The 24552-nt window shown below is 38.4% G+C and overlaps 4 protein-coding genes and 2 long non-coding RNA genes across 8 annotated transcripts; 2 read left to right on the top strand and 4 right to left on the bottom strand.

Moving 5' to 3' along the window:
- The first annotated feature begins 1114 nt into the window (after window positions 1-1114).
- LOC133726071 (uncharacterized) lies at window positions 1115-1615 on the top strand. Its single transcript, XR_009854638.1, has 3 exons — window positions 1115-1227; window positions 1324-1430; window positions 1534-1615. It is a non-coding gene; the product is annotated as an uncharacterized LOC133726071 (long non-coding RNA).
- Window positions 1616-3804: 2189 nt separating this feature from the next.
- Window positions 3805-4985, bottom strand: LOC133706839 (uncharacterized). The gene is made up of 3 exons (XR_009844744.1): window positions 4856-4985; window positions 4721-4761; window positions 3805-4025 (listed from the first exon to the last, which is right to left on the bottom strand). It is a non-coding gene; the product is annotated as an uncharacterized LOC133706839 (long non-coding RNA).
- Window positions 4986-10878: 5893 nt separating this feature from the next.
- Window positions 10879-12571, bottom strand: LOC133715297 (amino acid transporter AVT3B-like). Its single transcript, XM_062141742.1, has one exon. The coding sequence runs from the start codon at window positions 12300-12302 to the stop codon at window positions 11031-11033; it is 1272 nt and encodes a 423-aa protein (XP_061997726.1). The 5' UTR covers window positions 12303-12571; the 3' UTR covers window positions 10879-11030.
- Window positions 12572-14223: 1652 nt separating this feature from the next.
- On the bottom strand, window positions 14224-14916 carry LOC133715287 (large ribosomal subunit protein uL11m). Its single transcript, XM_062141731.1, has one exon. It carries the CDS (start codon window positions 14863-14865, stop codon window positions 14398-14400), a length of 468 nt encoding a protein of 155 aa, XP_061997715.1. The 5' UTR covers window positions 14866-14916; the 3' UTR covers window positions 14224-14397.
- Window positions 14917-15279: 363 nt separating this feature from the next.
- LOC133715279 (probable protein phosphatase 2C 47) lies at window positions 15280-18605 on the bottom strand. 2 transcript variants are annotated; one of them, XM_062141727.1, is made up of 5 exons: window positions 18583-18605; window positions 17215-17733; window positions 16592-16786; window positions 16245-16450; window positions 15280-16078 (listed from the first exon to the last, which is right to left on the bottom strand). In XM_062141727.1, exons 2-5 carry the CDS (start codon window positions 17437-17439, stop codon window positions 15523-15525), a joined length of 1182 nt encoding a protein of 393 aa, XP_061997711.1. In that variant the 5' UTR covers window positions 17440-17733; window positions 18583-18605; the 3' UTR covers window positions 15280-15522. The 2 variants fall into 2 exon arrangements, with proteins under 2 accessions (XP_061997711.1, XP_061997703.1); XM_062141719.1 differs by lacking the exon at window positions 18583-18605 and adding an exon at window positions 17901-18140.
- Window positions 18606-19005: 400 nt separating this feature from the next.
- On the top strand, window positions 19006-21659 carry LOC133727219 (uncharacterized). Of its 2 annotated transcripts, none has more exons than XM_062154832.1 (3): window positions 19006-19337; window positions 20332-20389; window positions 20493-21659. In XM_062154832.1, the coding sequence occupies exons 1-3, from the start codon at window positions 19150-19152 to the stop codon at window positions 20556-20558; spliced, it is 312 nt and encodes a 103-aa protein (XP_062010816.1). In that variant the 5' UTR covers window positions 19006-19149; the 3' UTR covers window positions 20559-21659. The 2 variants fall into 2 exon arrangements, 1 of the variants encoding a protein (XP_062010816.1); XR_009855055.1 differs by lacking the exon at window positions 19006-19337 and adding an exon at window positions 19474-19593 and having other exon boundaries at window positions 20493-20854.
- Window positions 21660-24552: the final 2893 nt, after the last annotated feature.

Raw genomic sequence — 24552 nt, 5'->3', positions numbered from 1 at the left:
CTATCCATAATTACTTGCGAATCCACTTATTAATAGTAATGAAATTGTGCATAAGATTTCTAGGTAGTTGATCTTGTAAAATTAGTGTACATGAATTGTTTAAGTTTTACGTTTTCTCATTGTCACCTTATTATGATAAAAGAGGTCATTTTAAAGTATCTTATAATAATCCAATCACCACAAATGTCCCCATGATAATTAAGGTCATCTATTAACACCCTACCACTAAAGTTAAGTTTAATTACCAAAGCTGCCACTGGCAGCTCTCTCTCTCTCTCTCTCTTTTCCCTTGTCGTTACCCAAGCCCGTCTGAATCCATTCGGACTCGACCCTTACCAAAATCTCTCTCTCTCTCCCCCCCCATGGCGTCCAGTAGGTCCGGTCCCCTACGACGTCGTTTCTGCATTCTTTGCCGGAGCGGGAGCTTTGAATCGGCTCTGTGGATTTGGAGAGATTTGGTAGCGGCAGAGCGTATTTCCGGGAGTTGCTTCGGGAGTTCCTCAGGTTCGGGTTCGTTTTTGAGCTTTTCATTTTTGAGCTCAAATTTTCTCTCTCTTTTAATCAGAAAGCTTGCTGATCACTATCTCAACCATTTTCTATCTTCAAATCCCTCCAAGAAAACGGTATTGTTATTTTCAATCTCTTTGCTGATCGTCTTCTCGTCACTGTTTGTAAGCTTCTGAATAATTTTGGTTTTCTGTAAACATTTCCATCATCATCGTTAATTTTCTTGCTCCGATCATCCTCAAACTTTGTGGAGTTTTCGATTCTATGTTGTTTCCCAGCGTTGGTTTTGTAGAGTTGAATTCAGGAACTGTATAAATAAGAGTCATTTTCATCTATCAAAGTTAGCAACTTTTGAATTTTGTTGCACTGATTGTTCTTGAACTTTGTTGGGTTTTCGATTCCATGTGAATTGCAGGCTTTTTCTTTGGATAATTGAATTCATGGAATGGATTCTAGCTTAAATAGATATGTTTTCTGAATGAAGAATCACTTTTATCAACCAAACTTAGCAACTTGTGTAGAATATTTTAGCTCTTTTGGCAGGGTTTCTTTGAACTTGGTATTCGATATTCTATTGTTTTCTTTGACATTTTTTGGCTTGGTTAGGTTGATGGATACAAACAGTGGGAGTCCTCCTCAAGGTGGAGAGCCTGCAATGGATGCAGGAGATTGGAGGTGCCAATTGCAGGTGGATTCGCGGCAAAGAATTGTCATTAAGATGTTAGTATGCTGAAATTTCGAGTTCATTGGTGGCTTCATCTTGAATTCGCTTTTGTTGTATGTTAATAATGGCTTTTGAATTTGTTGTATGTGAAGAATGGATACATTGAAGAGGCATATTCCTTACTCGATCTAGTGAAGATGAACTCAAGAAAATTGCTGTTAGGTTTGAGGAAAAGATTTATGTGGCTGCCACAAGTCAGGTACATATTCTGTATGCAGTGACTTAGATATCTATTGTTTGTTGGTGTGCACTGTGCAGGTAGCAATGTGATCTAACTTTTGTTTCGACCTCTCGGTTTCTAGTCAGATTATCTACGGAAAATTTCTCTAAAGATGCTCACTATGGACACCAAGTCTCAGAACACAATGGTGAATTCTTTACAATATATCCAACTATGCTGGTAATACCTATGAAACATATGCTAGTAATTCATGCAATCCCATGCGTCTTATTGTTTTCCTTATATATATATATATATATATATATATATATATATATATATATATATATGTTTTTATACCTTTTTCTATTATGTGTTTGTAAGTTTTATACTTGTGTATTGAGTAGGGTCTTCTGGTATACAACTCCTATCAGAGAACATTCAGAATAACATTCCACCTGCTGGGTTTGCCTAATAAGCCACTGGAGTTGCCTATATTTCCATTGGTTCTGGGTATGCGTATACAACAACTAACGATATATTCTATATGTTCTGTTTTTCTTTCCCTCTTTTAAAATCACAGTCACTATAAAGTCTAAAATAAACTTGTTCAATTGCAAATTCCATGTTCTTTCTACTGAGAATAAAGATAGGTCATTAAGTTGCTTGCCAAGGTTTTCTTAAGGTATATATAAAGCATGAACTAATGCTCAAAAGGATCAAATTGTCATGTTTTTAGGGAGGAAGCTCGTTGGTGGAAGCGACATTGGAGGGATAAAAGAGACGCAGGAGATGCTTGACTTTTGTGCCAAACACAATATTACCTCCGAAATCGAGCTAATTAAAATGGACTACATTAACACAGCTATGGAGCGACTTGCCAAATCAGATGTCAGGTATCGGTTTGTGATCGATGTGGGGAACTCCTTGTCTCACTAGACTTGGCTTTCATGCCTCAGCTGCTACCTGCACATGCTTGATTTGAGACTGAACTGCATTAAATAAGCAAGTGTTTAATTATGGTCTGTAATATGGGAGTTTCTGGGGGAGTTTCTTTACAGGCTTAAGATAATGAAGGCCAAGGAGTTCGGTTTGCCTTGGAGATTCCGGAGGAAGATAGTTTTCTTTGTTTCCAATGAATGTTGTTATAGGAGAACGTTTTGGCAAGACTTTGTCTTCTGATTTTGTGTTATGTATTTGCTACTTTAGCTATACTAAAGCTGTAAACAGAGTTGCTAATTATTATGTTAGTCTTTCTTAAGCATAAACCAATATCATGTCTTTGTGTTCATGTTATGTGGTTGAAAAAAAACAAAAAAAGTGACTTGAGGTTAACAGTGATTTGGCCAGTGACCTCACTAACTACTTGGGTCATTGGCCAGTGACATGTATAACAGTGACATGGTCATTGACATGAAAAGTGACCTGTGACATGGTCAGTTACTTGGTTAGTAACATGGTCAGTTACCTGGTTAGTGACATGTGATTAACAGTGACATAGCTATTAACTTGTGACTTGGCTATTGACAGCTACTTGGTTAGTGACATGGTCAGTTACTTAGTTAGTGACATGTGATTAACAGTGACTTGGCTATTAACTTGTGACTTGGCTACTGACAGTTACTTGGTTAGTGACATGGTCAGTTACTTAGTTAGTGACATGTGATTAACAGTGACTTGGCTATTAACTTGTGACTTGGCTACTGACAGTTACTTGGTTAGTGACATGGTCAGTTACTTGGTTAGTGACATGTGATTAACAGTGACTTGGCTATTAACTTGTGACTTGGCTACTGACAGTTACTTGGTTAGTGACATGATCAGTTACTTAGTTAGTGACATGTGATTAACAGTGACTTGGCTATTAACTTGTGACTTGGCTACTGACAGTTACTTGGTTAGTGACATGGTCAGTTACTTGGTTAGTGACATGTGATTAACAGTGACTTGGTTACTGACAGTTACTTGGTTAGTGACATTGTCAGTTACTTGGTTAGTGACATGGTCAGTTACTTGGTTAGTGACATGTGATTAACAGTGACTTAGCTATTAACTTGTGACTTGGCTACTGAGAGTTACTTGGTTAGTGACATGGTCAGTTACTTAGGTAGTGACATGTGATTAACAGTGACTTGACTATTAACTTGTGACTTGGCTACTGACAGTTACTTGGTTAGTGACATGGTCAGTTACTTAGTTAGTGACATGTGATTAACAGTGACTTTGCTATTAACTTGTGACTTGGCTATTGACAGTTACTTAATTAGTGACATAGTCAGTTACTTGGTTAGTGACATGTGATTAACAGTGACAATGACTTGGTAAATTCAAAAGATGCCTAAAACTCGAATTGACACAAAAGATATATAAAAGTAATGTTGCATTAAGAAGATATAATAGTGACACCATAAAAAGATATAAAAAAACTAATTGATTTAGTAACCTAGAGTTTACAATTGGCCAAGTCACTATCCTAAGCCCTAAACAAATTTCTAAAATTTCGTATGTCCTTGCTACTCTTCTTCATATCCTTTTTCTTCCTCGTTGGAATTTTTGCTTCTTCTTCATAATCTTCTTTTTCACTTTCTTCCCTATGTTTTCTTTAACCCGCCCCATGTCTTCTGTCTGTAGATCCTGTACAAAATTGTGAAAATGAGAAAATCGTCAGTGACTTTGACAGTTACATGATCAGTTACATGTTCATGATTGTGACATGGCCAGTGACTTAACCAGTGCCCTGAATTGGATGTAACTGACATGAATATCTCAGCCTATATGCATATTTCAGCATCAAACCTAGTATATATTTAGTGTCTACTCAATACATCAATAACGAAAAAAAAAATGCAAAATAAGGGCTGGTTACGGCAAAGAGGGTTATTTGAAGGTGTGGTCATTCAAATACTCAATTACTGAAAACAAGAATGAATACTTTGTCTAAACAACAAATTGGACCATAGAGCCCCTGACTACCCAAGATTAATCGTGCACACAATACTATATGAAACAGCAAGAGAACTTTGAAGTGAAAGCTAAGTGTACAACTACTGTTGTAGAGAATTTAACTAAACAAGTCCAGCAGTTGCAAGTTTCATCTAATCAACCCCTTATCTAGCAGTGCAATTATATTTCTATTTAAAATAATTTGAACCATTCTATTAACGAAAGGATGTCATGGCAATGATGATTTGTAGTAATGGGGACACAAGATTTAAGATCCAAATGTCGGTACCTAGGAATTGGTTTCACGAGAAAGTAAAAGGTTCACACTAATGCAACTACACTAACGCAACTAAATAGTAATCCTTTCTTAAGGAAACCTGTCAAACCTTGATACTCAAGAAGATTCCAATAGATTCTGGATGTCTTTCTGCACATACAAAAGAAATATAGGTGAGCTATTATCATCAGAACCATATTGGCTCAAACCAAAACGGTAAAATAAAATAAAAAAAACAACTGACCTCAATTTTGAGAGGTGCTGTCACGGGAGCATATCTCTCCACAACCTTCCCTTCTTTGTTTACCAAAAACTTGGTAAAGTTCCATTTGATGCCATTTCCAAAGAGACCACCTTTCTCCAATTTTAAGACCTTGTAAAAGGGAGCCTCATCCTATATGAGCAACATATGATAATAGCTCATTAACTACGCTTCTCCATACGAATGCAAGAATCTTTCGGAGAAGTGTTCATAGTACTCTGTTTTGTTTCTAAAAGAGTGAGAACAAATGTTGGCTCTCTAACACCGTGATGCATGAACTATAAACCAAAGGACTGTAGATCCTCTCCTTCATTACCTTTGTGTCAGCAGTGGCTCCATGGGCCAAAGAAAGTCTAGGGAACAAGAGAAGAGTGAGGACAATAGTAAGTTTCAGGATATAACCAGAAACCATAATGATCAAATGATCGAAATCAGAGTACTGAATCGTAAGGATTTTATGCCGGTTGCATTCTCATTTTATAGCTCAAACAAAGCATATATGGAGCCGCCGGCTTTTTATGGATGTTTCGTTAAAGTATGCTCATAATCTTCACACAACCAGAATTATAAATGTTAGAGCCGGCTTTTGTTGCTTCTATGAGAAAACTTCAAAAATGACCCAGAAGGGCCAAAGACATGGTCAGTTTTGGACAATGGTGCAGGGCAATTGAATTTTGTTTTAGAAATTCGTACCTGTTAGGAGACTATAATAGAAGAATTACTACGTATATGCTTAAACAAACTCAATTAAATGTGGTTCTCATACAACACAACAACAGTTAGATCCAATAGAGACGAGGGTATAGTGATTATGTCTTACAAATGTCACTACTTTCCCACATAGTGATGATGAAACAATGATAAACAAAATAGAAAAACAAACATAGCTGAAACATTACAAGTAGCGAGCTTAACTGGGACGATATGATATAGCTGTAAAGCTCAACGTTTGAATTCATAGGCCAGCCATATAGCTTAGCATGACCTGATTCAGAAATTAGGGGAAAAAGAGAGCTAAAATGGAGAGGGAGTCGTCAAATCATATACTATTGAGAAGCACTTCATTGGGAAGGTAATATACTGTCCCTTGGAGAAATGGTATAGAAATATATAAAATTTGAGGGTCGCCATACCCATTATGCGAGGAATGGGCATATTTTGCCCAGCCTCAAAAGTTTCTTTCCATTTTGGGGGAGCGGAGGGGAAAAAAAAGATCTCTGTATGACTCAACAGCCTAGATCTATACAGGAGAATCAGAGGCACATCCAATCCTGAAATACACAACATGCATCATGAATCTATCCATTAAAATACACATGAAGAACTGATAAACAGTCATCGAGGGAAGTAACACAAGACAAAGCACTTGTAATCTAACCAGATAATGGTTGGTCAACTACTGTTTCGAGAAGCTACCAATGTGAGCGACAAACATTATTTGATGTATCAACACTTGATAAAATATATGTTAAACTGTACTTTACAGAAGTTGAAAAGAAGCAACTCGATATCAAACACCAATATTTCCATTTCAATACAGAAAAAGGGAAGTCATATCACCTTCCACATTGAAGAATCGAAAACACTCACAATCTCCGTGAACCTGTCAAGCTTTCCAAGGATCTAACTGATCGATGGCTCTACCTCTCCAGATCCTGCAACGCTCATCTCGAACTCTTCCCTCTGTGCCATCTCCGAGTCTGAGACATCTCAAAATCAAAATCAAAACGCAAACCAATAACAACATCCAACAATTTCTTAATCCATATACCGGCATAATCTTTAGAGGTAGCAGCCCTAATTCAAAATTGGCTGGAATAACAAAAATTTCAAATGCATACCAGAACCACAGAGATAAAGATCTAGCAAAGAGTGGAACAAAATTAAAGAGAAGAAAAACAAGAAAGAAATCGAATGCGATGCGGAGAGATAAGGATAGAGGAGGAGCTGAAGAACACAAACCTTTGGTGGCGGAGAAGATCGGCGAGGGGAGGAGTTCTTGAGCGAGACTGACTTTTCCGTGGGCCATCATCAACGAATCAATTGCAGAAATTTGATTGAATTGAAATCAAAATTAGCTTTCTGCAAGCGAACACTTGCAGATTATGAGAATGGCGAAGGGGAGAGAGAGAGAGAGAGATTTCTAGGGTTTCGGGAAATGCAGGGTTTGCAAAATGAGAGACAAGGAGGGAGAGCGTGAGGGTTTAGGTTGGTGAATCTATGTACATAAGTCTTCCAGGGCAGAATCGGAATCAAAAAAACTAAAAATTAACCTTTTTTAACATTACCTTATTACTCATAAGGACTAAATTAATATTATTAACAATTCATTATGGATCTTTTTATCAAGTGGGAAACTAGGTGACTTTTTTATCATTTCATTCTCTAAAGTGACCTTTTCCATCATTTCCCTTTAAATTTATACAATACTTTAATTCTGCCTATATACATATAACAATACTAAAGCGGTATTTATTGAATAGTAATTGTTGTATCAAATTTTACGCTTATTTTAAGTAAAATAGTATTTTTGATATAAACTCCATCAATTTCATACAATTCAATTTCAATACGGTGCATAACCTTGATTCATTTCTTTCAATTCTCTACCAGTCTACCACATACATAGGCTATCCATATAACTTGTACAAGAATGACCATAATTCTCATGCCGTACATAGCTCTCTTAAAATTTTAAGCTAATATAAGAATATTTGTGCATGGGTCAGGTTACGATGGCTAATACAAGAACATTCGAATCATTCTTTAGGAGTCTAGATGATTAATATTACTTAATCTGTTATAATTCTGTAAACTCATTTTACATAAAAAGAATTTAAAGAAAAATAAAAATTATTTGAAATTAATTAAATAAAGGGCCAAATACTGATTACTACCCTGTAGTTTGATTCCAAAATCAATTCAGTCCCTGAACTTCTGATTTCATCAAGAACACCTTTGCACTTTCAATTTTCATCTAATAGGTCCAATTTATTAGTCTTCCGACAATTGAGTCATTTAACTTGTCGACGTGGCTCATATATGGCCTATGTTTTATGATGTAGTGTTGAGGTGACATGCATAGTCAATTTAGGAGTGAGTCTCACTATTAGAAATCTATCAAATAAATAGTTTTTCAACAAATAATCCAACTATAACTTGAACCTATAACAGAATATTAACGAATTGGACCTATTAGATCAAAATTGAAAGTAAATGGGTGTTTTTGATGAAATTAGAAGTCCAGGGACTGAATTAATTTTGGACATAAACCACAGGGTAGTAACCAGTATTTAGCCCTTAAATAAACAATTCATGCAAAGACCTTTATTTGATAGTACAACAAAAGAAAGAAGATCATGCATTCTGAGGTTCGCAACATATACACACAAAACTTATTTGTTTACCGGTCATATTTGCATAATGTTTGTTTATACAAATGCAAAATGTTATCTTTCTGTGCATACAATGTAATTATATGTGAAGAAAAAATTTGTTCGTAAATTTGAGATGTTAGAGAAAATCAAAGATTATAGTTTTATCGTGGGTAAATAGAAAAAGTTTTAAGATATTAAGAGTCCACACAAAAGATTAAATTAGTTTTTTTGCTAATAACACACATGCTGAATATAATCATTAACCTAAAAACCCTTACGAGATGAGCACTAAGAAAAAATAGCACATCCTATTAATGAAAATTCGTAAGATTGGATTATTTGAGAAGCTTGTTATCTAACAAATCGCAGAGCCATTTATTAATAGTAATGAAGCTTATAAATGAAACTCTGCCCAACATTTCTAGGTAGATGAGTTTGAAAAAATAGTCTACTTGGATTGTGAAAATCAAACCTTTCTAAACTGAGAGTTAGAATTCGGATTAATGATTTATAATCATGTTTATTGAATTTAGGACTCTAATTCAGATGGATGTACACACAAAATGTCATTTTTATTAAAAAACAAATTCACCCTTTTTAAAATAAAATAGTAAATTTATATTAGTTTGTTTTTTTTTTTTTTTTTGATAGAAAGAGGTCAGCCCATTATATATATTCAGCAAGCAGTACAAAAACGAAACACCCCTAAGGGGTCGACAGAAAGAATCGTTCCTTAGGGAACCCTAAACACCTATTCTATGACAAGAACAAGCCCCAGGCCACCCCGAGTACACCCACCTTTTAAGGAAAATAACGCACCTTTATTTCAAACAAAGATCAACAATCTCCGAAGCAAAGAGTAAAATGAACCCTCAGAGAATGTGAACTTTGCGACCTATTAAAGAAACTAAATGCTAGGAATGGAAGGTGACAAATCACCTTCCATTCCTTCCAAAATTAAACAATCCCAGCAGGCCCACCAAACCCGGAAATGGGACAAAAGCCAAATAACCCACTTCCAGGCCCAACCAAAACACCTAGGACAAACCCTAGATGAGATTGCTGTCAAACCACAGCCGCCATACATCACTCGCCGGAGTTTGATACCTGCACGACCACCATCACTGATAGCATCATCCTGTAGACCACCACCCATACCAGGAAGAAACCCGAGCAGAAATGGATCACATGCACATTGAAGAATACAAACCCCACCACCATACTCGAAGCCCACTTCCAGTCCGACATCCACTGCCGGCGAAGGAGAGACGAGAGCACCTCCGATCCCACTGTCCTTCAACAGGAACGACCGATCCTAGCCACGCCAGAGAGTGCCACCATCGAACTGAAAACCCATCCTCTTGCAATCCATCCAAACAGATCCATCAGTTCTCCAACGCGAACCCGACGTTGCAGCCCTGGACGGCTACAGCCACCAAGCGCCGCCAGTCGCTTCACCCACGAGGACACCTCTGTAGATCCGATCAAACATCAGATCCCCTTCAATTCCGCCATCAGGAGCTTGAAAGAGAATTGTAGGCATGTTTCGACGGAGAAACCCGTCTTCACCACCACATATTGAACCAGAGAAGGAGACAACTCCATCCTTCCAGATCGAACGGACACTACCTCCGCCAGCGAAGAGAGGAGGCGGAGGAGAGAGCTCTCTCTCGAGAGGCAGAAACTTTGTCATCATTCTAGCATATTAGTTTGTTTGATACAATTCAATTTCAATTTGACACATCTTTGATTCATTTGTTTCAATTCTCTGCCCATAGGCTATCCATATAACTTCATAATAAATCAAGAATGAACAAACAAAAAAGGCTTTTAAATATTATTTTCGTGGAATCGGCGTCAGAGGGTGGCGCAGTGCTGGAAGCTAGGGCAGGGGCTGGGTCGCCTTTGAGGACGGTGGGCGCTGGTTGGGAAGCCCCGACCTTTTCTGCGGGAAACCCTAATTTTGAATTAGGGTTGACCGCTGAAGGGTTGACCGAAACTGGGCCTTTAACTTCCGGGCTGCTAACTTATGGGCTGAAATTTAGGCCTAAACCTGGGCTTCTTTTTGCTGGGGGGCAAGCAATGGTTTTGGGTGTGCGCAAGCTTCGCGAAGATGATCGGCCAGTGACTGGGAAGCGTCTTTGCTTAGCTGAGTTACCTTTGCCAGAAACTTTTGTTGAGGGGCTTGTGGAGGTCCCCATTACTACTGTTGGGAAGGTGCCAAAGAAAAAAGTTCGCCCTCGTGGTCGTCGGAACAAACCCAAGCTTGCAAAGGTAGCGGGTGTGGGCCTTACTGTGGAGGAGTCGGAGGAGAATACCCTTTCCCATGAGGGCTAGGGTAATAGGCCTACACTATCCTAGGCAGAGGTTTGTGCTGTGATGTTGCTGAGATGTACACCATGAGGGTCTTAGGTGTCAATACTTCATGTCAGTTGCTTTGCTTGGGTTGGGTGTAGGTTTTTTGTTTGGTTTCTTAGTTTGGTTTTTTGCTTTTGAATAATTCTAGTTGGGCATTGAGATGTATTATGAGGGATTCTTGGATCTCTCTAGTTTGATCGAGTGACATCGTCGATTTATAATGGAACCTCATTCCGTTCCCTCAAAAAAAGGCTTTACAAGACTGAAAAATCAAAAGAACAACACCACAAAAAGAAAGTTCTCTATTAGCTCGAACATTATGCCTTACAAATGGTTCAAAGTTCACACAATTAACAAAGTAATGCACCATAGTACAATTGACACAGCAATCAAACTTCAATTGATTAGCGGCTTCAAAATCCTCAAGCTTTGGGTGCAACAATCTCTGCTATTGAAGACCAAGTTCCAGAGACTCCAATAATCACCCCAATAACCACAATAGTCCCATCCAAAACCATCCCATGACACCCCAACTCTTCCTTGAACACCATCAAATGGAACAAAGCAGGAAACACAAACCCTAAAGCCACACAAACACTGCTCCCCACCAGTGACAAAAAGTCTGCAAAATTAGGCACTGTAAGAGCCACCAAGCAGACCCCAAACACCATAACCCACCTCAGCCACAAGCAGTACCCCCCATCCCAAAACCTCCTCTCCACAACCTCGAAAACCGGGTGCATCATCAATGGTAGAGTAAAGAACAAGTTTATGCAGAGACCCAACTGGACTAGAGTGCTCACCAAGCCTTGCCCGAAGTTGGTAGTGATTATGTCTTTAGTCTCTTCCCCAAAAGCAAAGTAACCCAGGACCCCAAAGCTTCCATACAACAAAGCAATGAAGGCCATAACCAAAGCCAACACTTTGCCAAACTTGTCCTTGTCTCTGGCCTCAGATTCCAATGGCAATATCATCCCAATCCCTTCAAATGCATAAACAGCCACACCAAGACCATAGAAGAAAACCGAAAAGCCCCCAAATGCTTGCAAAGCAGGCCGATTCTGCAGAAAAATCATTACGTCCTCAACCATAACAACTCCCATAGCTCCAAGATCAACCACATCAGCAAAAATACTCAAAGGAGCCAAATGGGTCAGTGTGGGAATCGAATTCAACCCCAATTGAAATGGAAAACACCCCCAAAGATACAAGCTTTTCGGACTCATACCCAGAACTCGATCCGGGCCAGAATAGTTGAACACATATGCCAAACTATTCGATATGAAAATCATGTAACTAACACAGAACCCAGCCTGAGCCAGCACGATGCTGACATCAACCGCAAATCGCCCAACTGGGCCGCAAACGGCAAAGGCCAGATCGCCGAAAGAGTTGACCTTGGAGAGAGCCATATCGGACTCGAGCCTCCGGCGGGTTTTGACCAGAAGCATCATACAGTGGTAGGTAAGAAAAGCTACAGAGAAGAGCATAACAGAGCCGAAAACCCATCCGGTTTTCTTGAAGGTGTAAGGGAGGCCCAGCACGCCGGAGCCGACGATGGCGATGAAGACGTTGGCGAATGTCTTGGACTGTGAGGAGAGATGGGAGCGTTTTCCGAGGAGAGGCGTGTCCTCGCGTGGGAAAGGAGGGAGGGTTTGGGAGGATGAGGTTGCGTCCTTGTCGAACACCACCATGGTTTTTGATCTTCTGGTTCTTAATGATGTTTTGAGGTAGGAGATAATGGAGTTTTGGGAAAGTGGGGAAGATGGAAGATTATTTGAGCTCGAGGGGGTGGAAATGGAGGGTGGAAAAAGCCAATTGGGAATAAAAATCAATTATTTGAATATAAATAATTAGTTCTTATCTCTCTCTCTTTGTTTTCTTGGAGCTGAAAACAAAATTTGGTACAGGATTATATTGTTCTGAATAAATAAAGAAATCTGTGGTTAGATTTTGATTTTGGGCTGTGGTTTGTAACATGTGTTTGAGAAAGTGATGATCTTTATTGTGCTAATCAAAAGATCTAATCCTAGTTTTTTCTTTTCTTTTCTTTTTTTGATAAGTTTTTCTTTGAAATCTTTGCCTGTATCACTAGAATACTTATTTTCCGGACCACTTTGTTTGACCGGCAACACAAGAAAAAGAAGAGTCGAAGAGCGTGTTGACCTTGTGATCTGCTAGCGTCGGCATACTCATAATTAAATCAAAATTAATTTGTGTAACAACAAAAATATTGATAAGCTATCAGCCTATCACTAGGGACTAGGTAAAACTTCCATGTGTTCTAACGTGGACAGAAAGGGACGGCTGTCTGAAACTCAGCCGTAGAAGTAACAAGGACCCTCCTAAATGATCATGGACAGATTTCATTCGTCTAGTATTTGCATTGAGGTAGGTATTAAGGTACAGAGTACCTCTTCCAAGCTTCATATATGGTTGCTCTAATCATTGCACAATGAACATCAAATATTGACAGAAGCAAAGGCTAACCACAACTGGCGATCACCTCATTCATAAGCAAAAGGCGTTCCCAGTTTCATATCATTAACCAGCGCAGAAGCCCAATCAGACATCAGCAACACCAATTGCAAAAAGAAACTAAACATTTCTTCACCAAAGTTGGTATCCAAACATTATATATTCAAACTTCATAACTGAAATTTCACAAAGGGACCGATAACAAATTTGATTTCATTCGAACATGGGATCCATAATGAACGATATGTAAGAGTGCAAGACTTTTACAGTCATAATGAACATGAATTTTCAACACAATTCCATCTATACCTCATCAATTATCCCCTTTCAAACTGATATGCAGTTGGGTGCTTTGCAGTCTTATTACTTCTTTAAGAAAACATTCTGGACTTAGAATCTCAATGTGATTAACTGAGAATTAAAATGGAACAAAAACATTCTTATATAGCCAGCAATAAGCACAAGATTACTATTTTTCATAATTGACAATTGAGCCCTGCATACACAGCAGAAATACTGTGCACAATTTGCACAACCAAAAGCTCCCCCAAACGGCCATTTCCCATTAAGATTAATTTATAAAGTTCTAAATTCCAACAATTGTTATGCACACAGATAGACCACACGACACACTAAAAGTTTAGAACAGGTGAAAGTCAATCAATTTCTCTTATTTTCTTTCCACAGGTTGGAAGGGAAGCTCTGACCACGGTGTTCTGGATATATAGAGCCCTCATTCTTCATTCGTCCTAGACATTTTAGGAAAAGGAGATTTGATATTTCAGCCTCACTCACATACCTAGAATTTCCCTTCCCCTCGCCCAACCATGTATTCTCAATGCATCACCACCAACTGTGGTGAAACCTCAAATGCTTCCTTCCAAAAACTTTCCTTGTACACACAATCTAAGCCACTACCTAAGACCTAGAATTACCAACGTATCGTTGTCATATCATTATGAACTCATCCCAGACTTTCTACTCAATACAAGAACTCAATCTAGTAAAATCGCAACAGTTTTCATGTAACAAGTTAAAAGGGTCCAATCAGACACCAGTGAGAACAAAATGTACTAAGCTTCTCAACTTGGCCAAATTAACATGTAAAATGAAATCAACAAGGAACAAGCAAGCGAATTAAAGTGAAAATCAAATCCATCCTCATTTCCTCATTCAAATCCAAAAAACTACAACTATCACAGCAACAAAGCTAAGCTATTCAGTTATTACAAAGACACAATCTTTTTCTTCAAACCAAGAAACAAGCAAACAAACCTAGGGTTTCCAATTGCAATTCCGCCCCCAAAATCATCACTCCAAGTCCTTCACCACCTGAATCCCCATCGTGTTCGCCGTCCCAATAATCGACTTGCAAATCGACTCCAGCGGCATATACTGGCAGTACGGATCCGACTGCTTCACCTTCGCAATCTCATACACGTGCCTCACCGACAGCGTCGACGCCACCGCGTGCCCCGGCCGGCCGCTCCCGGACTCAATCCCCGCCGCCTTCTTCAAATACCACGTCACCGACGGCGACTTGACGGTGAACTCGAAAGTGTTGTCCTTGAACGCCGTGATGGTCACCGCCATGGGAGTGTCGGGTTTGTACTTCTGCGTTCGGGCGTTGAAGTCTTTGCAGAATGCCATCAGGTTGAGGCGGTATTGACCTAGAGCCGGACCCACCGGAGGTGCGGGTCGGGCCCCGCCCGCCGGAACGGTGAGGCGGATCGTCGCCGCGACTGGGCGGCGCGTTAGGATTTCCTTGAGGGTTGCCATGGGGGAAAACTAGTCTCTCTGCTCTGCTCTGTTTGGATTTTCGAAGACTGAGAACTGAGAAGAGTAGAAATGGGGCACTGAAGAGTTGGGCCGGGTGAACAAGCCCAAGCCCATGATTATCAATTTTTTTTTTTTAAATTTCTCGAAAAATATGTGACTAATCACATAGAAAGAATGTTCTGTTTTGTACTTTGGAATCAGGATTGGAGAAATTAGTGATCACGTAGAAGCAAAACCAAAGGCAATAAACGAAAGTGTTACCGAATGAGAGACTTGAAGTGTTCGATAAATATACTTGTGATCGAAACAATGAAATTTTTTTGACAGCTAGTTTCTTGATCATTGTGGTTTAAAGAGGGAATGTCCATGTCCATAATATGACTTATGTACAACATCAAGCCACTAAAGCAGAAGGAGGAAAAACTTAGGACTACCTTTTTAAGAGCTTTCTTTCTATTCAAGTCCTAAAACCAAGCTGACTGGTTACAGCAACTTATATGGTACTAAAATTTGAAAATTTTCTGATTAAAAGCTTCAAAGTTGAGTAGTATTGCAAATTGTACAGGATGTATAGTTAAAGAAAAAATCAGTAATCTTCAGCCGCAACAGGGCAGATGAGAGGCTCAGAAAAATTCCCAACTTGAAGCAGTTTGTTTTTCAAATGCTGCTCAAGACACCCTTGAGAAGGTCCAACCCTTCAGCTGAAATGCTCCTCCTCTTGTGGGATTTAGGAATTTCGGTCTTAGGAGGAGGGTCTTCGGAGAAACACACCACCACGACAGTCAGGTTGTCACATGTGTTTCGTTGGAGCGCCTCCTTGACAAGTACTTTCGAACATCTCTCAGGATCATTATGCTGCATGAGCTCCTTTCTTACCATTGTGACAGCACACTGGCTGCTCATCACATCCCACAAGCCATCACATCCCATTATCAAGAATTCATCCTCCTCGGTTAGGACAATTTCCTCCAACTCTGGCTCAGAGCTTAAGGGGCAGTTTGAACCTTTAGAACCCTTGATATGCCAGTCTCCAAGAGCACGCGCCACTGATAGTTGGCCATTGAGGTATCCATCATAGATGACACCACCCAGCTTCTCGATTCTTAATCTTTCAGAGGTGCAATTAGGTTTGTGATCTTTAGATAGTTCAATTGCTCTTCCGCGCTTCCCCAATACAGCTCGACAATCTCCAGCATTAGCGATTAGCATGTTCCTGCATTAGTAGTACATCATTGTACAACATGAGTAAACATTGCAGACACAATCTTTTCATAAATGTTGCATCAACTTCAGTGATCGGTCAGTTCCAACAAACATGAATTTTATCAGACATGAATAATCAAAGATAGATATGACTTATGCGTAGTGCAAATCCTCACCTTCCTAAGATAAGGGCAGTCAAAGCAGTAGTACCAGAGGACTTATCAAGAGAGGTAGCATCTGCAAATGCATGATCAGCCTTCACAAAAGCGCTCCTAATTGCTTTTTTAGGGCCATTTGGGAAATGAGTGTCTTGAACAATGAAATTAAGGAGATTCTTTTTTATGAATGATGCTGCATCAACACCACCGTGTCCATCAAAGACCTGTAGAAGTCCACAAACAAAGCAAGCAGATAAGATGGCCGTTTGGTCACATCATATCGAAAAATTGATTGGAATAAGTGAGCGGTTGTCACAGCAAAACCATCCCAGTCAAAAAGAAATAAACAAGAGCAAGCCACATACCCCATAAAATGCCCCATGAGAAGGCAAGTTTACTGAAGCACCAAGATGTTCCTCAAGATCATCTACACAAATATACTCATCTTCCATATACTGTTTAGGTCCTTTTTCAGAACAGCTTCCCGAACGGAATACAGAAACAAACTCGGATGTCTCAATTGAAGGCGACTTCAAGCCAAAATTTCCAAGATCTGAATCCTAGGAGAAAAATGTCATAGAGGAATAAGGAGTCAATCTTAAGGATTTTCAGGGGGTACTCCAAATTAAGGTTCACTCATACACTAATCAAACCTCTTTGTATCAAATAAGTAGTAGTGATAAAAATATTAAAGAGAACTTGATCTACTTAATTGCATCCAAAAGATCAATAATGCTCTAAAAGCTAGGAATACTAATTTACAAGTAGATCAAGTTTAACATATTGAAAAATGGTTCCCTTCATACTCATTTAAGGTACTACCGCTCAAATTCCTCCACAATGCCTCATCTACTACTTCCAAGTTCTAAGGTCTTAATGAAGAAATTAATCCTTTCATGGTACACATTCTGTTATTGTATCTTGTGCATTGTGCACAATAATTCACAGAAGATGAGATCAAGAAGAACAAAGGATTCATTTGGCTTACTGATTCACACAAGAATGCAGAGCTAGTGCAATGCCTCATAACCGAAATGTTCCGCGGAGGCTTTCCAATAGCAACTTGATTGGAATTGACCAAAGTATCACCATTGTGATCTTCCATGGCAGGGGGAGGGGTAGGGGCAGGGGCAGACATTGCAGCAGTGTCCTTTAAGCACCCATTAACAAATCCGGTCACCTGAGGGGAGATTTCAAATCCTGAAGCCATCATTTCTTTTCCTAACCCATCAAACTCTTAAGACCAATTAATTAATTCAATCCACCATAACTGCTAACAACACCACCTCAAGTCCCCAACCAAATGTGCTTAAGCTAAAAGCCAAGAAAAACTGTTAGAAAAAGCACATTGCCTCACATACAACCTATGTTCTAGACAAAAAAACCCAGCTGTCCAAAACTACCAAGCAGTCAATCCAAGTTGCATAGATCACAACACAAAGCTCATTCCTTAACAGCTTTTGCAAATCTCAACAATGGCCTGCCTCCTCTGTTTTCTATCTGACAACTGAGATTGAACTTCAGAAACCCAGATGGGAAATTGGAAATTCAAAAGCCAAAACTGAAGAAACCGAAAAGATAGATATAGAGATTGAGAAGAAGCGGGATGATGACATGAAGAATAGGGTTGATGGAGGTAAAGGGACCATAGCATAGTAGTAGGAAAGGGGGAACCTTTGGTTGGTTAGTAATGTGGGTGCCTTTGGTTGACTGGCAATTCCAGGTTTTCCGATCGACATTGTAGCGCCATGAAAGGAAGTTGGGATACTGACACGTGTATGACCTTTCTAATTGTGGAGGCTGGTACTTCCATCTTGGATCTCTGAGTTAACTTAAATTATCATTGTTTTTTTTTATTTTTTTATTATTCAAAATTCTTAACCCAATTTTCATTACAAGAACCTTTTTTTTTTTTTTTTTTTGGCACCAATCAACACCAAGAAACATAACCCAGCAAAGAGCATAGCTTTTCGGTGAAGACAAAGACCCATCAACGCAATCTTCTTTCTTCTCTTCAAACTTGAGAAGGGTGATGTTTTCCTTTTCTTTTCAAGAAAGACGATCTGGGAAAAGAGAATAATGGAGAAGAAAGGGCGACTACGGGAAGAAGGGCAACTATAGGGAATTGGGAAAAAGAAAGAAAAAAAAAAATTTAAGAGGTCGTCGGCGGTGTCGAGGTCGGACCTTTTCTCCAAAGGAGATGGTGGTGGCCTGTTTCATAGATTGAAAATTAAAACTACAGGAAATAAGGAACCCAACAAGATCCTGATTCTTCTTTAATGGGTTCAAATCAAATTAATGATACCACAGAAATTTTGAGTTGAGAAGTTACTGGATCGGGGTAGTCAAGATCAACCTATAGACGACGGCTTTCTTCTTTGATCGACGGCCGTTTTTGAGTTGAGAAGTTACTAGAAGAACCCCAGATTAGATGGTGATAATGGTGAATGATAGTTTTTTTGATAATGGTGAATGATAATAGAGAAAATTTTTCAGACAGTACCTCAACTAAAGTTCATTCATCATTTTGATACCTCAAATTTCAAAACTATCACATTGGTACCTCAACATTTAAACTTAACATAATTTTCATGTTTTTCATCCATAACGATGTTAACTCTATTGCCACGTGACTTATTACGATGGACAATTTCGTCTCTCTCTCTAATCCACTATTTCCCCCCCTTCTCCCACTCAACATGGCTGCAATCTCATCATAAACAGTACTTTCTCTCTCTTAACGCGACAAAAGAAGCTTCACACCTCTTCTTCTGGAGAGTCTTCAGTACACGGCCGTTTATGTACACGGCCCATGTGCTGGACACGTGATGTCCAAATTGATGGACGGCGTTAGTGAATAGGGGTTAGTGCGCGGAATACCAAAAACTGGGAACGCAGTAAATCAAAGTTTTACCATAACCAAATGTTCCTCCATACCTTCGAATTCGATCTGGACCCTCTCTCTCTCAAAGAACAACAGTCATTTGCTTCCTCCAGAATCCTCAAGCGCTCTCCACTTCTCGCGCATCAACCCTCTCCTCCCCAACTTCATCATTGTCAGCGGAGTTCCCAACTCCGATTCGTGGCAGCTCGGTCCTCCTCTCCCTCTCGGTAACCCCGACAACCCCAATATCATAGAAAGGTTCCAAGTTCCTGGTCCTGGCGTTAATTTGGTATTCAATTTTACGATTTAATTCGAAATTGGGTGTTTCGATCATTTATGTGTTTTCAAATTTTCAGTTGGATCCGGACAACTACGACATAGTAGTGGGGATAACAACGGTGGCTCGTAGCCTTGAATGGTGCGGTGACGGTCATCGAGCTTCTGCAGCAGCCTTTTAAGGAAGAATTTGGAGATGAATATCAGGTCAGCTTTTAGTCATTGTCTACTATTACAACCTGAGTAGCCTACATACTATTTGATTCGTTGGCTAATGTGGAGATGAATTGAATTGGCATCTTTTTTTTTTTATTCCAGATCTTCAGAGTATCATGGACCATGATGAATTAGCAATAGTGTTTGTCTGGGAGTTATACACCATTGTAATAAAATAACACCATAGGATACAACACTCAAATATACAATTTCATAACACTTGAAAAAAATGCAGTTCCCTATCTTTCTTGTTCAACAATGAAACATTACACTTGCGGAAAAAACTAAATGGATGTGGAAGTATAAATTTTTTGATCAATCTAATTTTCCTGCGACTTCTACATTTATAGCTCGGTATGACTTGGTCATTGCTCAAGGTTAATGCTTCTAGTCCATTTAGTCTGTTTTCTGTCAAGTATGGTCCATGTTTTTCTTCTCAGAAAGTTGACATCCATACAGTATCATGCTCATAACTTAAACAAAATTTAGAATATTGTATAGGCTAATATTTACACTCAGTTGGAGCTTTGTATTTGCAGCAGTGACTGACCATAACTTCTACAAAATTTTGCACATGTATCTGATGCGCTGTAGTGTTAGATAATCTAATAGGAAAACACTGACCTTGAGGACTTGGTGTCAATTTATGCTCTTACAGAATCAGCCCACTTGTTGTCATTAATTATGAATTTGTTTACCTCATTCAATGGATGTATCTTTCTGACACAGGAAAATGGTTACTCCTGAGGCAAAGGTTAAATGTAGAAGGTTGATGCCGGATAATCTGGTACGTTTAATAATTGAAGTTGATGCCGGATAATTAGACTTGCGTATGTTTTGATCTGTTTAGTGGATGACTCATGACTGTAGCTTAAACTGATTTTGTGCAGGTTAAATTTGGTGATTCAGTCCTTAGGCATGAGTTTAAAGTGAACGTTGGTGGGAAGTTCCCATAATGTGGCAGAACAGGGTGGGCTGACTATACGAGCTGGCTGCAATCCGAAAGATTTCAAAGAAACAGTTTTAGGTTTGTCAAATGCAAAGCCAAATGCAATTGATGAAATGGGATTTGGCCCAGTGCAGAGGCTAGGGTGCACCAAACTTAACCGTGAGATATGCCAAATATTGTAAAGTTTAAGTTCTTGATTACAAGCTCAATCCTAGTATAGAAATCTTGTATGTACTGTGAATTTTTGTATAAAATGGGAATCCTGTTGTTGATGAATTCCTTGTGTGGAAATAGAAATTGTGTATCAGTTGCTTGTATCCTGTATAAATTACTTCCTTGCATAGAGATCCTGTATAAATGGAACCCTTATATAGAATTTAATAGTTTGACCATAGTTCATAGTTGAACTGGCACACCAAAACAGAGTGAGCTATATGCTATTCGATCAGGACTTGATCTCCTGCAGTCTCTACAGTTACAACATGTTATTGAAAATGATTGTATTGACGCAATTGCTGAAGACTCATGCTTAGACCATAGTCTCCTTGCAAATGGAGGTCTGATGGATGACATCAAATGTGCCATGGCATTAATTCCTTGAGTGCAGCCTTGCTATGCACCTCGTTTGTGCAAAATGTGCTGGCATAGGCTTTGAAGCCAATCATACTTCGGTGTGGCTAGACCAGACTCCAGAATGTATTCTTGATGTTATCAATTATGATTGTAACCACCTCACTTGAGGTTCTATCTAATGAAATTTCTTTCTTGATTAAAAAAAAATAGTTTAACTTGCACTCTTGCAGATAATATGTAAAGCATTTGTTGGTAAGAACATCATTTGTAGTACATGTTAAATATAAACATTGTCCATAAAGGAAAGCTGTTTTTTAGTCCACAAAAGTTACAAGAGGAGTTCCAACCAGTCACATTGGTTACACTCATCTAGAGGCAGCATCTTGTTACCCATGGTTCCTTGTTCAGCTCCAACTCCAACAACTTCTGTGCTCTTACCCAGCACAAGAATAACCTGATCATATACACAGAAGCACGAATGATAAGACTGAAAATAAAACATTTCATACCTCAAGGCATACAAGAAAACAGAGAGTCTGCAACAATTCTATACAAGTTTCCTCAAGGTCTTCTATAAAATGACAACATCATGTATTAGTTTCTTATAGCTCGTTTGTATAGGAAGATCACAATTTTCAGAATACAAATATGGTAGACCAGTAATCAGGCATTACCCAAAGGTTCACTAGAATAGACCAACCAAACCAAAATTGGCCTAGCATTATAGACCAAAACCAATCAAACCAACCCTAACCATGCTAGAAATTTATGCAGTATATCAGGAATTAAAAGTATAAATTAGAGATTTATCATTAAGATACCTAATGAATAATCTGAAAAGCTGTGAACTAGAAATGCTTATGGAGACCCTTGAGCATAACAATTATACTGCCATCTCAGGCTCCATAAAAACTTGCTTGACAACCGAAAATGAAAGTTAGCCAACATATAATCCATCTAATATATGTAAAAATATAACATACTGTCAATGGAAATATGTAAAATTAAACAGTCATATGACTAAGAAGACAAACCTAAATGCACCATGGGAAAATTTTACAGTATTCCATAGCTACAAATTCAGTGCATCCTCAGATCGCTTGACAGCTGCAAGGAATTGATAGCTGAGTCAGGACATGAAGAAAAAAAAAAAAAACTATTTCTAGCAAGCTTTGACAACAGAACAACAATATAGTTCATATTACAAATAGGGATATTCATAAACACATTGGGCTTCTCCCAACCTACTACAAAATCCCTCTATAATATCTTATACTCTTCAGATAGCTTTATCAAAATCAGACATTCAAAATCCATAGACACAACTGATATACACCATTTCAGGTTATTAGAAGAAAAGAGAAGCTCAAACCTTACTCTTCGACACTTCCAGCTACACTCTTGCCAAGTGCAATAACTACTTTCTTCGAGATAACTTCAGCTTTCCACGGCCTTAGATCACAAAAAGAAAAAAGAAATAAAATATAAATTATCTAAAACCACCCACCTAGATTGAACAAGATCCAATTATACAAAACAGCAACAAAAAAAAAATCAATTTGAGTTCAACAAAAACTGATAGTCAGATTGAATACCGGAAGTCCTTGAAGTTTAACTGTATTGAATCGAGCACAAGAAGAGGAAGTTTCTGCTGTGTGCAGGAATCCAGGGCGATTGCTTCGTCTGTGATTGAGAGATGAGAGTATGGATTAGAAGGGGTAACGGATTTGGATCACGGTGGTGACTGGTGAGGGTTTTGTTTGCGATTGGGATGGGCGTCTAGGTCTAGGTCGGGAAGAAGAAGACCACAAAGAAAGAAGAAAGTTAAAATTGAAGAAATAAAAGAAGAAGACCACTCTTTCTCGAAATCTGCTTAGCGGCAACATTGAAATATTCCCCAAAAATTTTAGCGGCAAAATTGAAATATTCTGAAAATTTAAATTAAAATATCTCTACTAAAACCCAATACCTAGATTTTTCAAAGAGAAACTAAATAGGAAAAATTCTTCTATTCATCGACAGTGCAAGTGAACTAGCAAATCTAATAGATCTTAGTTGTTGATATATATATATATATATAGAAAATATTTTTTTAATAATAAAAATATATACTTAATGTTTTCTAACCGTCTATTTTTGTTGGTATAAGTGCATGTCAATGTACTGAATACTCTCTCACGAACTGCTCGAAAATCAAAGTGGCAGTGAATCCGTTATAATTGTTTTAATAAAATTATATTTTAGTAGATAAGAGTTGATAACTCTAAGATCTAAATAAACAACGACTGAGGTCAATTTTTTAATTTTTTTTCACATAGTATATATTATTACATGTTACATCGAATGTAGTTTTTTCGTTTTGTGGGAATGCAGTTTGTCCCCCATTCTCGTAAAATTGAGCTCTATGAGTTATGGTTCAATTACTCTTATATAATAGTAAATATGGTTGATCACCATGGCCATGGCCGAAACCACGACGAATAGGGTTACTTTTTTGACATAGTGCATGTTATAAGGAGGTAAATACATTGAACCTTCATTTAAGTTGCATAAAAATTTGACATGCCTAGTAATGTGGTTTAACTTGTCAATTTATCATATACAAGTTATACACCAACAATATTGAGGAAACGTATCAGACGTGACCAATGCAGGGAAAAATGACAATGTTAACATCAGTACTCTTTGGTCATAATTTTGGTCTTGATTCACATTATCCTAACATATCTAATATGCTCTAACTTGTCTATTGGTCATATAAATGTATACATTTTAAGATGAACAAGGTAGAGGAAACATAAATTGGCTAATTTGACTGTGATAGCAACTATTGCATTGATGAATAGCTATGGTACAAAAATTACCTTATTTGTTCATCGTTTCCGTGTCAATCCATGTGGAACTATATATATACCCATCAAATGACATGCTCATAACTGCTCATTCGCAACTTCTTTTTCCGATCTGTCAGCTCTCCCACTCTGGTGGGTATGAGCTATATCAGCTAATGTAAAAATTTCAGGAAGTTTATCTCCTCGTGGTTCAGCTTCCTGTAGGAAGTAGAAGTGTATAAAAAGTTGACCGCTTTATTTAATGTCGAAATTATGGCAAATCGGGTTAATTTTTTTACAAACCTATAAATATGCTATAAATAGATGGATAATGTCAAATTTATCGATTTTCAATTTTGATTATTTGAATCACACAAAATCCTTATATGTCTACTAATGTGATCTAACTTATTTATTAGTTGTATCAAATAGTATACCTTCCATGAGGAACAATGTAGAGGAAATAAACTTTATCAAAATCGACCGTTGGATGTTATCATGATAAAAATATATGATTATGATCAAAATTTCAGCTATTTTCATCGTTGTTTGGGTCTTGATCTACTAGATCAACCATAAACCCTAACTATCACATAA

The sequence above is a fragment of the Rosa rugosa genome, chromosome 1, assembly GCF_958449725.1.
Source record: "Rosa rugosa chromosome 1, drRosRugo1.1, whole genome shotgun sequence".
NCBI lineage: Eukaryota > Viridiplantae > Streptophyta > Magnoliopsida > Rosales > Rosaceae > Rosa > Rosa rugosa.
This window is presented reverse-complemented; position numbering and strand designations above follow the sequence as displayed.

What these genes read in the sequence shown, in the direction of transcription:
- LOC133715297 (XM_062141742.1), bottom strand. Translation starts at nt 12,302, where the DNA reads ATGGTGGTGTTCGACAAGGACGCAACCTCATCCTCCCAAACCCTCCCT.
- LOC133715287 (XM_062141731.1), bottom strand. Translation starts at nt 14,865, where the DNA reads ATGGCAACCCTCAAGGAAATCCTAACGCGCCGCCCAGTCGCGGCGACG.
- LOC133727219 (XM_062154832.1), top strand. Translation starts at nt 19,150, where the DNA reads ATGTTCCTCCATACCTTCGAATTCGATCTGGACCCTCTCTCTCTCAAA. An exon ending in CGGTCCTCCTCTCCCTCTCG is followed by an intron (nt 19,338 to 20,331) that starts GTAACCCCGACA and finishes TTTCTGACACAG; the next exon opens with GAAAATGGTTACTCCTGAGG. An exon ending in GGTTGATGCCGGATAATCTG is followed by an intron (nt 20,390 to 20,492) that starts GTACGTTTAATA and finishes GATTTTGTGCAG; the next exon opens with GTTAAATTTGGTGATTCAGT.
- LOC133715279 (XM_062141727.1), bottom strand. Translation starts at nt 17,439, where the DNA reads ATGATGGCTTCAGGATTTGAAATCTCCCCTCAGGTGACCGGATTTGTT. An exon ending in CTGCATTCTTGTGTGAATCA is followed by an intron (nt 16,787 to 17,214) that starts GTAAGCCAAATG and finishes TTTTTCTCCTAG; the next exon opens with GATTCAGATCTTGGAAATTT. An exon ending in CTCATGGGGCATTTTATGGG is followed by an intron (nt 16,451 to 16,591) that starts GTATGTGGCTTG and finishes GGACTTCTACAG; the next exon opens with GTCTTTGATGGACACGGTGG.